At 39.6% G+C, this 16,048-nt stretch overlaps 1 protein-coding gene across 3 annotated transcripts in view; it reads right to left on the bottom strand.

The window, feature by feature from the left end:
• inpp5a (inositol polyphosphate-5-phosphatase A) overlaps positions 1-16,048 on the bottom strand; it is a 146,299-nt gene that overhangs the window by 106,406 nt on the left and 23,845 nt on the right. For all 3 annotated transcript variants that reach the window (XM_085181881.1, XM_085181882.1, XM_085181884.1), the window contains one exon: positions 2-43. In XM_085181881.1, the coding sequence (XP_085038007.1) occupies positions 2-43 (42 nt within the window). The remainder of the gene's footprint in view (position 1; positions 44-16,048) is intronic.

Raw genomic sequence — 16,048 nt, 5'->3', positions numbered from 1 at the left:
CCTGGTAAAACTCCCTCAGCCATGTCTTCTGCAGATTTTCAAGCTGGAAACAGAAAAAAAGACAAAGAGTTAGCAACATAATACTTTAATACCAACGCTAAATGCGTAATACTTTATCTCAAAATAACAATAATACTAGTTGGTGTCGTTTCACTTGTCTGTGCACTAGAGAAGAGCCATTCCCTTTTGAATCTGGTTCCTGCTCAGCATTTTCATAAAGCGTCTTGCCAAACCTTTGACCTTTTTTATCGTTTCCTTCCCCAGTTAAATAAAAAATACTATAGGTCAGCTGAGTTTAAATAAATTCAATGTGCTCTTCTGAGGATGTTTTCAAAGACAGTGCAGTGTTGTCACAGACAAACCACAAGCAGACTATGTATGTAGTACATCAACAAACAAGGTGAAATGACTGCAATACAATCGCACATGAAAAATAAGGTAAAGATGAGTCGAGTACTCATCATGAGTAGGCCGCATTTCACAATGACATTAATTTATGCTTTATATTTACATATTTATATTCAAGTATGTACATGTTATGAAATCCGAAGATTACATATCTAAACTCAATGATGCACACGTTGAATGAGCAGATTTAACACTTGATTTGGATTTACTAATATCCAATCAAACCCCAGCTTTTTCACCATAAACGTTACACTGAAACAGACCAGAGTATCCGTGTCAATAATCAACTGCTTACTTCTGTTGTCTTAACTATAAACTAAAAGTTTTTCTTTTACAGGCGTGGAAAGATCCCCAACACCAAATTCATTATATGTGTAAAAGATGTAGTGCATGCACTGAGAGGACCCTGCTTTAATCCACTTACAGCATCTTTCTCTCAGGGTCAAAAATCCTGACAGATCATCGACAAACGTCTCGCGCTTCTTCTTTTCCTCACCTCCCTTTGCTCTGCCTCTATCTGTCATTCTCTCTGTCTTCCACTTTAAAAGGCTATTCGCAGACCTGGACTTCATTTGGTTTGTGCAGTGGAAACAGAAACAGGGCCCTGGGCAGTCTACCATTTATGGAGAGATCTCCCTATGTCGATAACTAGGTCTGATGAATGGCTGTGTGTGTGTGTGTGTGTGTGTGTGTGTGTGTGTGTGTGTGTGTGTGTGTGTGTGTGTGTGTGTGTGTGTGTGTGTGTGTGTGATGTTGAGGAGTTTTTCCTAACAAGACTAGTCTATAATAAGAATACACAAGAGATCTGCTGGCTCCGTTGGTATCTGTAACAAAGCCCTAACATATTACAGAAGTAGGTGATGTGAGCTTGGATGGCATGAGGGCTCTGAGAGAGGTTTATATCTGAATAACTGAAATCATATCTACATGCTGTTACTGGGCGAAAACAAATAAAATAATGCAGCTTCTCTTAACTTTTTTCTTACTAAAAATCAAGACACAACAATGCCAACTTTCCACAACAGCAGCACAGTGACATCTTTTTGTTTTAGACAATAGTTCAACAAAAAGGCTACTATAGTTTAGAAGATCTTCCGCTTAGCATTAAGGCTAGCTAGCCTCTAACAGTGTTTGTTTATTTAAAATATAGATACAACTGTGTGAACGAGTCGCTTTGTGGGGTGCGAGGTAAATATTTTCAGCCTAACAGTTTATCCCATTCATCCAGTACTTAGATAAACAACATCTTCGGCTAACGTGAAGATTTCCCGGCAACTTCACTGTAACTCTGACTGTTACCTGCCAAGAAGCCGTCAGAAAACCACAAATTAACAACCTTTGTATAAGCAGGACTGCAGAGGTATTGATAGCAAATAGCTAAACTTAGTCTAGCTATTGCAGACACATTATATGAGAAACACGACACTGAAAGATAACCTGAAAGAGAATTCTGCAACAGCAAAGATGATGGTAGGAGTAGACTTGTGACATGAAGGTTCCCAGGGAACAGTGAGGTTAAGTTTCATTCAAATAATGCTTTAAAATAACTGAATTGAACATAAGAGTCTTCAACTTGGCAAACTGCTTCCAGAAAGGCACTGAAGACTTGCTTACAGGTTCCAAGCTAAGCTAACTAACTTGTTTAGCTATTTTACACAGCCATTGTAAGAGAGACATTAAATTCTTCATCTAAGCCATCAGTCACATGGGCTTAGAGACCTGTCAGCAACCCCTAGCAACCTCTGTATTGCAACCTCTGTATTACCAACACCAGTTGGTGAGTGGCTGCAAGATCAACCAAAAAAGGTGCTGGACCTCCATACAAGTTGTGGTTCATGACAGATTGATGCAATCACCCTTCGTTTGCATGGAAGATGCAGACTTGCCTGCAAACATTTACTAACTAACCTCAGAGCAGCAGTGAAACAGAGAATGCTCACCTTCAAAGCAAAGTTATTCTTTGCCAATTTTTACACTGAAGGCCATCAGTCTCAAGCAAACGAGCTGGCATCTTATCGGGCGACCTCAGCAACCACAGGAAGGTTTTTGATGCACCACTGTATACCTGTTAATAACCAATTTCACCTTGAGACTCCCAGCAACCTCCGCAAACCACCAACCAGTGGGTGAATACACATTTTTTTGTAGCAACCGTGGTCACCGTGGGGTCACTAACTGGTGCTTAGGCCTGCATGACTGGGAGTTAGTAATCAATTTCACAGCAATTGCTAACAACCGCAGCAAGCGGTCAGAAATAATTATTTTTCCCTAGAGACCGGTGGTTGCCAGGCAGACATCGACCAGTCTCTTGGGCTTGTGTGACTGGGCTCGAACTTTGAGAAACAAAACCAATAACGCAATGCAAGCAAATAGTTCATTCCAGAAACGGTATGATTTCCTGAATATTTAAGCAATCAAGCAATGATACACTTGCAAAATACTAACTGACTAATTACTGGATCAAACGTGTATCCCTGATGACATTTCCAAGGGCATCTAAATGTCTCAGAACTTAGTTGCGTGTTTATGTGCACCATCATCCTGGCCTCAGCCAGATCAGACAGAGCATAGGTCTATATAAGGACATGAGCAGTGGACCTTGTCATTAGTCACATGGATGGAGGAAGAGAAAAAGAGAGCAAGGCAGAGACAGGCACAGACGAACAGAAAGGTTCAAATTATTTGCCAGCTTACCATCTTAAGGCTGCTGTGAGGATTAAAATCTTTTTCTCAAGTTCAGATCTCAGTGCCCTTAGGTGACGGCGTCATGCAGTAACATGACAGCTCTTGATGATACGTGCTGATATTTTTGTCTCTTTCCATTGGTTGTTTCTCACAGGACCACTGTTAGCTGCACTTACTGCAATTTCAAAGGTTTCCTGTGTTCACACTCATATCGCTCAGACACTCAGTAACAAAGAGAATGCATCGGCTGTGAATTTAATCTCTCTAAAAAATCTTTCTGAGTGAGGACTTTGCACGTAGGGGTCACCATGGTAATAAGGCAATACAAAGGTACTGCCACCTGATTTATAAAGGAGTTTTAAGGCATCTTATTTGGGAAATATACGTCCTAGATCAACCAACAACAAGCGCTCGGTCATGTAGATATCCATCCAGAGGTTTTCTAGAGCACTCTGATGTGCAGCAGAGATGTGTGGTGGTTCTGGGGAACAGATGTCTGCCTTGCAAGGACAGCTCAGAGGAGGACCGGTAGTTCCTCGGAGGCCCGAGCCCTGGAGAGAAAGTGGGCTAATAGTAAAAGGAAAGGGAGGACAAACTGAGTCTATATCTGTAGCCTCGGCACTCTGCCGTCCGCCCTCCTCGTATCAAAAGTTAATTTGCAGTTAATTAGAACGTGGGGCTATACAGGCAAAGAAGTAAAAATAAACCCACTCCATCCCCAGCCTCTCCTCCATGTACACCACCTCTTCTTCCACTGGTGCTTTCACTAGCTTAGTTCTCTCCACCTCCTCTGTGTTTTTTGCCCATGCCTCTGTTTTCTTAGTCGATGGCCTACTTTTCAGACAGCGTGGGGAACTAAGAGACTCTGCCTGGGTTTTAAGTGGAAATCACTGTTTAACAGTGTACTTTTTCATAGGTTTGTCAACAGTGTAAAACTGTTGAGTGATATAAGTGATAATGGAGCAAAACTGCGTTGGAGCCATGACAAAAGATTGGGCTAAATCTTATCTACTTCATCACATGAACGCCGTTTGCGCTCGAGTGGTACAGATAGAAAAAAAACAAAACAGAAAGGGGACTTTCAGTATGACCGGGTGTACCCTCATTTTCCTTTTCATTTCGATATGATAGTGAAATCTAAAAACTTGAGGCCCATCGCTTCTTCTTTAAAGTAGGACACTATCACAGTACTTCTTTTGGGCACTGGCTGTAGGCTGAGTATCTTGTGACAAGATATTTGCAGATTGCAAATAACCAATCTTTGAATTGAACAAATACCATGCAAAGCACTCTGGCTGGGCATGCTGACAGGAAATGTGGTGTCACACTGACATCTGAAAAGTGAAGAGACAAGACAAATTACCGCCCAAACTACAGAACTGTTGACGTCTTCGTCCTTTCACTGTTGACACAATGACATTCCTAAATAAATTAAATTGAAATCACTGACATGTAAAGTAATGAAAGCACTTCAATTTGTTATGTGAAACATTACAAATTTGGACACTTGCTCTCTATGAGATGCTGAAAAGCTGGGGCCAGGCTGCTAATGGACGTTCCCTAATTCATGTCACATTGTTTGGGCTTTTTTATAGTGTTTGTGCTCTTCTTATACCCTTACCCCAAATGGAAGAAGCACTAAGCTGACCTTCATGAACCTCCTAGCTCTTTTAGATCTTTCTTCATGCTTTTTTGTCTTTTCTACACACTGTATCTTAAGAAATCACTGGGTTTGCCTTAATAATACTGCAAACTCTTTGCTTTACTACTGAAGTGAAACGACACTATAGAAATAACACTGAACTGGATTGAATAAAACAGGATACAGCAATCAGAAAACAAACTCAGACTGCACAAGCAAGACAAAGCAAAAGTATCGGCATGACTAGACCCCACCAGATGTTTTTTGGTGAGTGCGTGTTTCCACTGAAGTGATGCTAACCTAAATAAATAAAAAGGGCGGCTGCACTAAAAAATAAAACTAAAATAAAATGCTTGCATTTCTCTACCAAAAGCTGCAAGGTGTATCGTTTTGCAGAAATTGAAGGGTAAAGTGTGGTGATCTCTGCTCACAGGAAGTGGTTAATCAGAGGGGAGGCTAACTCACTCTAGATCATGCTGACAAAGACTTACAGTATACTAGCAGGAATGTCATCAGCATGTAATATATACATTGACTGTGGCCACACCGCTGTTGCATTGATACTTATGGATTTGTTAAAACAGTAACATTTACAAACAGTAAAACTCTGCTGTTGCAGCAAAGGTCACGGCCTTCAGTCTTCTACAGAATCTTGGGGATCGTCACCTGAAACATGCGCGTACACACACACACATACACACACACACACACACACATTCTTTAGCTAGAATTAACCATCACAGCTCCATATAAAAGCAGGCTGTCTAAACTGCAACTGTGGGGAAATTACGTCAAGGCCGGTCCAGTTAGACCCCCATGGTGATCTGCTGGGAACACATGGTCACCACATGAGTTTCCTCCTTCACAGCCCACTCTTTACACTCCCAGTAATCCCTGTGATGTTTTCTCTTGGCCTCATTTTCAGCCGCTGTGTTATTATTTTCATTAAGGCCCTCTGAATACTAAGTTGGGCCAAGCTCGTGGCTCAGCTGTCTGTTATTTCCTGCCTCATCCTTCTCAACAGTTGCCATCCCCAATAGGCTGGCATGGGGGGGAAGAAAACAGCAATTAAAAAAAAGGATCTTCTCTCTGTTGCTTGCAACCTCTGTAATTGAAAAGAAGAGAGCGAAGATGAGGAGTCCTAAAAAAGCAACGGTTGCTTGGTTACACCTGGCACTAATACCAGACACGCACAGGTCTACCACAGAAAAAAAACACGGGAGGTACAACTTACAAACCAAGGAACAGTATGACTCTTTTCAGCTTTGCTTGTAACACAAATACACATAAACCTCAACTAAATATATGGACTGTGAGTCAAAAACGATTCACTGAAAGGGTCTACTTTTCACTTCGTTTTGCAACAACACTCCCTTAATGAGAGCAGTTATCTGCCCAAGCCAGAGGTCTAAATGATCATCAGTTTGAGGGCCTCATCACTGACCAAGACATTACCTTTGCCCTGCTACATTACGGCAACAGTCGTAATTCACTTTAAGTTCAGTGGAAACCAAGAAACTGCATGTATAGCTTACTTCCTAAACTTTCATCTAAAAGTCAAGCTTTTACAACACAAGCACACAGTTTCACAACATTACAGCTTCCTTAACGCTCACCCCAGAGTGCTGGCACAAACAGCGTCTCTGCTTCCTACCTTCACAGCACTGAACAATCAGCGTGCTAATTTATGTTAGGATACCGTAAACCAAGTACACTTACCTATAACTTTATCATGATATAAAGTATAACCACAATACAGATGCAACAGTCATCAACATTTACCATGTGCATGCATCAATGGAATATGGCTACGTCCACACGTACCCGGGTATTTTTGAAAACGCAGATTTTTCTATGTGTTTGCACCTTTCGTCCACACGTAAACGGCGTTTTCGGTCACTGAAAACGGAGATTTCTAAAAACTCCGGCCAGGGTGGATATTTTCAAAAACTCAGTTTTTGCATTTACGTGTGGACGAGAAAAACGGAGAAAACACAGAAAACGCAGCGTCAAAGGTGTGTACCTTTTTTGACGTCACACTGTGTGCCACGTTATTGTTTCGGTGAAATGAATTTCTACAATACTGTTACTGTTAATTGTACTCTCTGCAGTGTTTAAATGCTTACATATACAGACACAGTTACTGTCCCTTCACACATACAACTCGGTTCCCCAGCTTTGTTTACCATTTCCCACAGAGGCTTCTAGACTTCTGATTGGCCAACATTTCTACACGGTTAGGAATATATCGCCACCTGTTGCTTTGACATGTTCCTAGCAGCGTTTTCCTTCATTTCTGCGTTTATGTGTGGACGGGATTGTTTTTTAAACCGAAAACGGAAATCTCCGTTTTCAAAAATACCCGTGTACGTGTGGATGTAGCCTTAGACTATTGGCCAGTATGTTTGATGTTTCTCTGTTGATTGGTCTTTTTAGGAGGAGAGGCAGAACAAAGATGGTGGTCTTCCTTAAATTTCTATTCAGGATTTATTCTTATATATGAATATGTCTGCTGACTTGTGGAAAAAATGATGAAACTGTTGTTTTAAAATAAAAATACATTTTACACTGTATTGTTAATGGATTGGTAACATAAAAAAATCCAAATTATTACTAGTATGCAGTGATCAAATTAGGTGTTATGTGGTCACAACTATTGAAAAAACTTAACACTATAAGAAAGATAGCCCTAAGATAAGATAATCAAGTGTGTTTGTGTACAGTATAAAGAAAATTGTCAGGAACACCACTCATCCAGCTGTATAGCAGTCTGTGTGGCTCTGAAAGAGCTCTGTCAACCTGATTATCAGCTTCTTTCCTCCATGTGCTTCAAGCTCAGAGCTGCAAATACGTGGGAATCGACCATGCAGGGAAGCTCTAGGCAGAGATGCTACTGAACTGCAACAAGGGATGTGTAGGATCTACCAACGAAACCTCGGTCTCTCATTCTGTCTCTTGCAATCCCATAAAATACAAAAACTGCACAACTAAAAAGATGCTCCATTGTAGCAAATCAGTACTTTTTCTGAAATCCTCTGGTCTAAGATACAGTCGCCTGCCATTCTCACGGGGTTTTTCCAGAACTTTTGTTTTTCATAAAATTGAGATTTTCAAGCGCGCAATCAACCATCCGTGTCCCATTTGAATCAACAAACCATGAACGAGTCAATGATAAGAAGGAATGGATCCCTTTTTTTCAGATTATAACCACCTAATTTGCCATGCAAAATAAATGAATGAATAAATCAGTGACAGATTTTACTACCAGGAAGGCTGCAGCAAACAAGCGCAGCTCACAGAAACAAATGCTCTTCAAAGAGAATCAATTCTCCACTTTGATATGTCTTACTACCTAAATGAACTACAGCATGCTCAAGTTCCTAGGAACAGGGTTTCATTTCCTTGTATCCAAAGCAAATGACCCAATTAATAACCACAGAAAGTTAAGATGTACATCAGTGGGCAAGAAGAGAGGCCTCTCACGTCAAAGCCTTGTTTTTTCCAACCCTTGTGGCAAGGCTCGTTGTGCATTGGCAGCTTGTATGCGAGTGTTGACAGGCTGCTTAAAAGGAGGTTATTGGCTTTCAGGGGAGCAGGCCGCTCACTAAAAATACCCTGCTAGATGGAGGCCCTTGACTGATCGAGGGGATCTGAGGAAGCAGAGCAGCTGGAGAATCAGCAGGGGAATCTGCCGATTGGCTGGCCTCGCATCCTTCAACAGTCTGCAGGCGATGTCACACTCCCGAGCAACTCTCCTTCGTGGGAGCTCTGTGGAGGCCCGATGACGCAAAGGCGTGTCCCCTCAGTATTTTATATAACACCACATCAAAGAAGCTCATTATGGAACTAATTAGAGCAAACCCACACTGAAATGTTAAATTAGATCGGGGGCCGGCTCTAGAGAGACATCTTCATCCTTTGAGATGAGAAGGTATGGAAGTACAGTGCAGGTACAGAGGAAGGAAACGCGTCAGCCTCAACCGGCGTTTTGTATCAGCGCCGGGCTGCTCATAATTGATTAATTGATGACGCATGCAGAATCTGAACTCTTCAATTCTTTTCAGATCACACAGCTACTTTATTTGTGTCATTCTTGTGTACAAACAAGCACAACACTATGAATGGATTTGACTGTGCTGCGTTTCCATTTGAACCCTCTTCTTTCTCTCTCTAAAGGAAGGTTTCACCCAAATGTTGTGCAAATTTAAGCTACATTTACGGATAATTTGCTAAAGGCAAATTCACGTACAACTCAGTGTTGTCACACAAACATAAACTTCTGGACGTATCAGCTCTCTTACTGACCGACTGCAGTTAAAACACTGTAGAATAGGAGGGATATGACATTTGACAGATATGCAGGCGTTATCTGCACCATCCATGTCTTTTGCATCTTTTGCACCCTGGGGTGGAGGATAGTATGAAGAACGGGGATGCCACAAGAACAGTAATTTTGATTTCAAAAACAAGACTGTACTTAGTACTGTAGGCACAACAGGCAGCATATGTACCGGGGTAGTTCTTCCAGAACTGACAGGGGCAGCACATGCCTACAACTATTCTTCTTCTTCTGTGCTGAAAAAGAAAAAGAAGGCCCCCCACAAGCACAGAAAAAAAATACACATGGAAGATATTTACAGTAGTTTCAACCACAACTCATTGATAAGAAAGCCTGTAAGAGTCGGTACGGTAGTACTTTGCATTGTTATCCTGAAACACATCAGAATTGTGTTGGAGACAGCCGGCAATGCCGTTGTGAAGTCAGCTATGCTCAGTAGGCTTAAACGCTTGCAATGGTTGGTGTTATATAAATGTTTACGCTTATATAACAAATTAGTAACGTTCACAGGTTACTAAACAACCATCCTAACATTTAAGTGTGCGTCGTCAACACACACTCAAACAACACGTTCACATTTTAAACTTCAGCTTACCCACGTCAGTTATTTAAAATATTTGTTATGAAAGAGTTTATATTTACATACATGGGAGAATCTTTTTTTTTTTCAGGTCTTGAGAATCATAATTTCTGATATGATGACATTCATAATGAAGAACAATTGGACTTATTTCAGTGGGTTTTTTTGGACATTGGTGGATGACGCTTTTAAAAACCTTATTTTGGAGAAAAATAAAAAACATTAAAGGATTTTTTTAATCAGATGTGTCTGGTGTCCCACCTGTCCACTGACCTTTAAAATAAATGAAGATTAGATCCTGAGGGGCTTTTCCTCTTCATCTCTTAAAAAATGTAATTTTATTTCATTGATTTATCTGCACTGGGAACAACAGCTTGACTAAGAGCTCTACTTTTATATTTCTGAGTTTCTAAGTTTTGTCTGATTATCTTTTTCATTTAGAAAGCATACACTGGCACTATGATGTTTGTTTCTGTTTAGTTGTTATTGGATCTTAAGCTGTCATTAAACTGCATTTTCTTCTGGATAAATTCCAGCCCACCTTGACCCTAAATAGAAATAATCCAATACAGAGGATGACTGAATAATTGAATAATTTCATCACTGCTATAAAAATATTCTGGAGAAAGCATATGTTATTGTATTTGTGGGAGGGAAAGATGAGATGATGAGGGTGACTTCTGCAACCTTAGTTAGGGATACGTAAACTGCTATTAGAGTATTGATGCAAATGTACACACATCCACCCATTTTAGTGTGAATCGACATTGTAATCAGCTGGGATTTGTCTAGATCAAATGTCATTAGAAAACAGGAAATTACAGCACTCAGGGCAACCACCATGTGGTTGGAAAGTCTTTTCCCCACTGCCTGAGAGCACAGCGCACAGTAACAATACCATTCAACAGCACACACACCTAGGTCTGCTGAGTGTGACTGCACAGCAAACACTCAGACGTAGGTGTGTAAAATCTCTGCATGCAATGCAGACTACAGCATGGACCTTATACCGTATGAACCATATTAGCTTTCCATTTCCTTTAATAAATGATTTAGTCTTCACTGCAAAGAGGGAAAAAAATCAAGGACATTTTAATTGCCCTGAAAAAAGCTTTTTGCTGTGTAACTCTCAGGTGCCGCAGAAGGTGTCAGAGCAGAAATCTGACAGAGCTCTGCTACGATCTAAATAGTGTGAGCTCTCCCACTCACACCTCTGCCATGTGTTACTCAACACGTACAGTAAACTCTCTTGAACAAGTGATGTATGCAGCTACTGGATGCCACTTGAATACCTCTTTAGTGAGAAGTGACAAACAATAACCTTGAATGAACTGCAATTTTCCCAAGAAAACACAAATGAAAGAGCTGTGTGATTCAGCATTGTGTCAAGTGTGTCATTCATACGTGTATCTACTTGAAAGGTTGGTCAGTGTCACATTAAAGAATCAATTATATACTTATAGGTTGTAATTTGAGTAAGCTTTGGTTCTATAATCACAAATTACAAGAATTAATTACACAAGCTTTGCAATGTGTCTTTAATAAATTAAACCACCTCAGGATTATTTAAATCCCAAGAATAAAAAGCAACCAAAGTGACATTATACACTACTATCATAATAAATGCTTTTGGTAGATTCATAGTTAACCTGTTTGCCTTGTTTGCAAATGCTCCCTGGTTCGGTACAAAGAGGATACCCAAACCCACCCGCAGCAGGTCACAAGTTAATTTACTCCTAGAGCTCCTCCCAGTTCTCAGTAAATGGTAGGGTTGCATCAGGAAATGTGTCTGATGTTAATCTGTGCCAAATCAAATGCTTCTATCTGCTGTGGCGACAGTGTGGGTAATAAGATGAACCTTCCTATTTCAAAATAATTATTATAGAAATGTTTTTTATTTCTGCGTTTACACAGCCAAAGTAATCATATGTGTTTGAAGGTTTGGCTTGTTTATCACACACACTCAAAAAAAAACCTTATAATAACCAGCTTGTCAAGAAGCCACTTGCAGTGACACTCCAGACAGAATTTATCTGTCACTCTCCCACTAACGTGAGAGGTGGAGTGTAAACAGTTTGCAGTTTTCTCCTCAAATCTTGGCTGTGTGCTTAGACTGGCCATTTCACAGTCTAAAGTCATTCAGTCAATTAACACACTGCTGGTACTCAATCAGTTCTCAGTATTGTCCCAGAAATTCATATTTTTCCAACATTTTAGCAAACTAAACAATATTTTTGTCTCAATACTTGTGCACAAACACGTTAGGCTAACATGGAAGCCAAAGATAAAGAAAACTCAAAGTTCAAAACGAATATTTCAGATTATATATGTTAAACCGGTTTCCTTCACGTGGAAGCATAAAGCACAACACCGAGTATGACCGCGCTCTCTTTAAACCCATCCTGCATGCCAGCCTAAAGTGGTAATACAGCATAGCTTTCTAATAGTTGTTAGCGATACAAAACAATTATGTTAGGCCATTTTAGCTGAGTGCATAAGCTTTTATTTCTTTCCACAATGATCTTAACAGCCCAAGGGAATCTATGACTCATAAAATGTGTTCCAGGAAAGCCTGCTTCTATGTGTGTGCTTGTTTATAAAAGAAGTGTGGCAGAATAACAGGGAAATACAGTTAGTGATCACAGAGAGGGAGGAAGGGCGTGTCTGCTGCTTTAGATGCTACCCAGACCCACTGCACTGTAATTTCGAGTCACCAGCGAGCAAAGATAAAGACTATCCACACGATGAAGGCCTGCTGTGTTATCTATCTCTTTGGCTTCTTCACTTTCAGCCACCAGCGATTAGAGCTGAAAGCGACTGATGCTCAAACAGCATCTGATACTGGCCTCATAAAGAATAACAATGAACAATAAACTCCCACCAACTACTTTTTCTGGACTTTAAATCTTTGACTGCTTTAATCTTGGGTGGTGTGCCATATGTTTAGCTTTCTTTGGACCTAATAAAAAAATAAAAACGCCATTACGTATAAAGATAAGAAGTTTTTTACATCGCAGCCAAGGTGCGCCTAAGGGTTAGCCCTGGCGTTCTGTGCACATACTGAGAAACAAAGGTCAGCATGTTATTTTCATACAAGGCTAAAATCAGTTATTTACAGGCTTTTCATTATTTTCTCTCATATATATATATACTGCTCCAGTGGTGGATGATCATGTCAAACAAGGTTTATATTTCAAATGAGGAGATTCAGGACTTAAATAACATGCAAAGTACACAAAATACTTTCCATGTTATTTAACTAAAAAAGTACAGGCTTCATCTTTTCTTTTAAACCATATTCTAACCATTCATTAGAAATGACTTCCATCCTTCTTGGATGTCATGTCTTTCATCCCACAGATGATAGAGAAGGTTTCAATAAATGCTTTAAGTTTCTCATTTGTTTGCTCACAGATCACCTGCTTCTTGTCCTCTACTTGTCTTCTTCTTTTTTCTTATGGTCTGTTAGTCCTATATATATTTTTATATAACTTACGGTGTAAAAAAAAATGGCTGCTCTCTTACAACATCGTCACCACTTTCTCCATTTCACCTTGAGGTAAACATTCCTGATGCAGAGAAATGGGGATGTGGCAGTGTGGGGATAGTATACAGATCGCACAAGCGGATCCAGAATGATTCAGTTTCACTAACATACACACGATAAGAAGAAGAAAACTGCCCGGGGCGTGTGTAGTTATATCACATGATTTCTTTTCATATTTATATGTTTTTGAACTATGAATCATCCAAAGCTATTCTAATAGAGCCGAAAACAACGATATATTACAATTCAATTCAGTTTTTTTAAATATAGCGCCAAACCACAACAACCTCGCGTTTAGGTGCTTTATATTGTAAGGTGAAGACCCTACAATAACACAGGACCCTAATATAATACAAACAATACACTGCAAATGAGCAAAATGTGGTGACTTTTCTTATTTTAAGTGTAAAGTAAATGACACACTACATAGGAAATCTGTCTTTCACAGCAAAATTCCTCCCAATGGAAATGACAGAGGAGTGACTCCACCGTTAACGACATTTCGTTCTTTCAGAATCTTTTTCCAGACTTTTTAAACGTCACAAAACCAATAAAAAAAATAATAAAACCACCGCAACTAAATTAGTTCATAAAGCAAAATGACAGTGATTCTAATTCAAATAGGTCAAATATCCACATCAGCTGCTCCAGGGTCTATAAGAGAAGGTCTAATATTTCTTTTTCCTTTTCCGAGAGAGAGCTCATTAGTAGGGCGAGGCTGTGGTCGTGCTAGAAAGCATCCACATCTGAAAGTAACCTCTCTGGAAAAGAAATAAAAACTTTAACAAGCACCAGACACTTTCCTGGAGAATCAAACAACGTTCCACATGGCATCAAAAATTGATAGATCTAATAAAACACGGCACAGGTCTGGTTACTGTCTCTCTAAGCAGAATATCTTCTCCCCTCAAACAATAGCCTCAAGCAAAAGGCTATTGTTTGAAGGAAGGGGATGAAATAAACGTACTGAGTTGAGTATTTCTGGACAAACAATGGACTGCTGAAGTCACTAAGTTCAAACTGGAAGGAATTCTTATTGTTTGAGGTACAAAAAAATAATTCCACTGGATTTAAAAGCTAAGGCAGAGCCATGTTCCTGCTGGAGTAATTCAACAGAAAGAGTACAGAAGGTAGCTAAACTCCACAATACGTCACATTATCAGGGAAATATATACATTCAGAATATTTCTGATGCACATTATCATGCCGTTGTTCCAAAAAGAACTTTTTCCCAAGATCGTTTTGGAGTCTTTAAAATGCCACATACGAAACATATCCACTTATTTCACTACACTGCCATTATTCATAAAATGTTGATGTGAAGAACACTAACTTGTCATCTTAGAAAAGTTATTTCAGCATTTTGATTCAGTTGAACTGAGGTTTTTGGCACAACTTCATGTATTTTTATGAAAAAAAGCCTTGAAAGGTCAGAGCTCCAGCACCACATTCATCTTGACTCATCGGGATTCTAATGAAGACATCTGGAGAAAACGTGTCAGCTTCATCGTGCTTTTTTTTCCTAAAAGCTCCAACAGTAGCATAAGTATTAACTTCCAGGAGTGCTTATTTTAGACACGGACACGTGTGACCAGGAGCAGCAAATCCCTGACAGCTTTAAAAATCCAGAACTGTGCCACTGGGGACACACTAATCATGATCGAATTACGCATTTGCCTGGTCAGGCTGGAATTTACGCTCTGACGAAATCTCAAAAATTAAGGAGGCAAATGTGTAGGGTTGCAATGACTGCTCACTTCGTCAACAAAAGAGATATTACTTGACTGACTTTTGATTGGTCAGATGGGGAAGAAGGAAAAAAAAGCAGGAAGTGGTGACACGCAGTCACTCACGGACAGATCTTACAGTTTGCACCACTTCTCCATGCTGTCACTGTAGGCCCGGTATCTTTAGGATTCAGACGTGGAGTTTACCTGTCGATATTCTGGGCCAATTTAAATGTCTAACATGATAATGTTGTTGTTGTTTTCTTTTGTTTTTCTTTATTATTTTTGCTGTTGTTTACCTTTTTTAGCAGAAAAATATTTAGGCAAGGCAAGGCAAGGCAAGTTTATTTGTATAGCACAATTCAACAACAAGGTGATTCAAAGTGCTTTACAGAGACATTAGAAACAAAAACAAATAAAAAGCATGATTTAAAATTGATTAAAACAAGCAAACAAACAAACTAATTAACAAACAAACAAACAAACAAAACAGTATATAAAATCAAAACAGATAAAATCAGAACAGTAGATAAAATCAGTAATTAAAATGTGAGTTTTGAAATTTAAGCCTAAGTGTGGATTTGGTGCTTTATTCAAATGCAGCTGAGAACAGGTGAGTCTTCAACCTGGATTTAAATAAACTGAGTGTTTCAGCTGATCGGAGGCTTTCTGGGAGTTTGTTCCAGATATAAGGAGCATAAAAGCTGAATGCGGCTTCTCCGTGTCTGGTTCTGACTCTGGGAACTGATAAAAGACCGGATCCAGATGACCTGAGGGATCTGGAAGGTTCATACTGGGTCAGGAGGTCACTGATGTATTTTGGTCCTAAACCATTCAGAGCTTTATAGACCAGCATCAGAACTTTAAAGTCACTTTAATCATTTAGTCACAATTTAATCACTCATTTTTGACTCATCACCACTCTGTCAACATTGAATGACAATGTAACTGTCCACAGGCCATTAATGGTTCAGCATATAACACTAGAAACATTAGTTGGACCGACTAAGACTTTTAACCCTCTGAGCACTAACTTATCATTAAATTTAGCCATAACCAATGCTATCATGTCATTTTTGTTCTTTTTTTAAAAATGTCTTGGTAAAAAGGTAGCAAAGAA

The sequence above is a fragment of the Neolamprologus multifasciatus genome, chromosome 13 (genome assembly GCF_963576455.1).
Source record: "Neolamprologus multifasciatus chromosome 13, fNeoMul1.2, whole genome shotgun sequence".
NCBI classification, from domain to species: domain Eukaryota; kingdom Metazoa; phylum Chordata; class Actinopteri; order Cichliformes; family Cichlidae; genus Neolamprologus; species Neolamprologus multifasciatus.
This window is presented reverse-complemented; position numbering and strand designations above follow the sequence as displayed.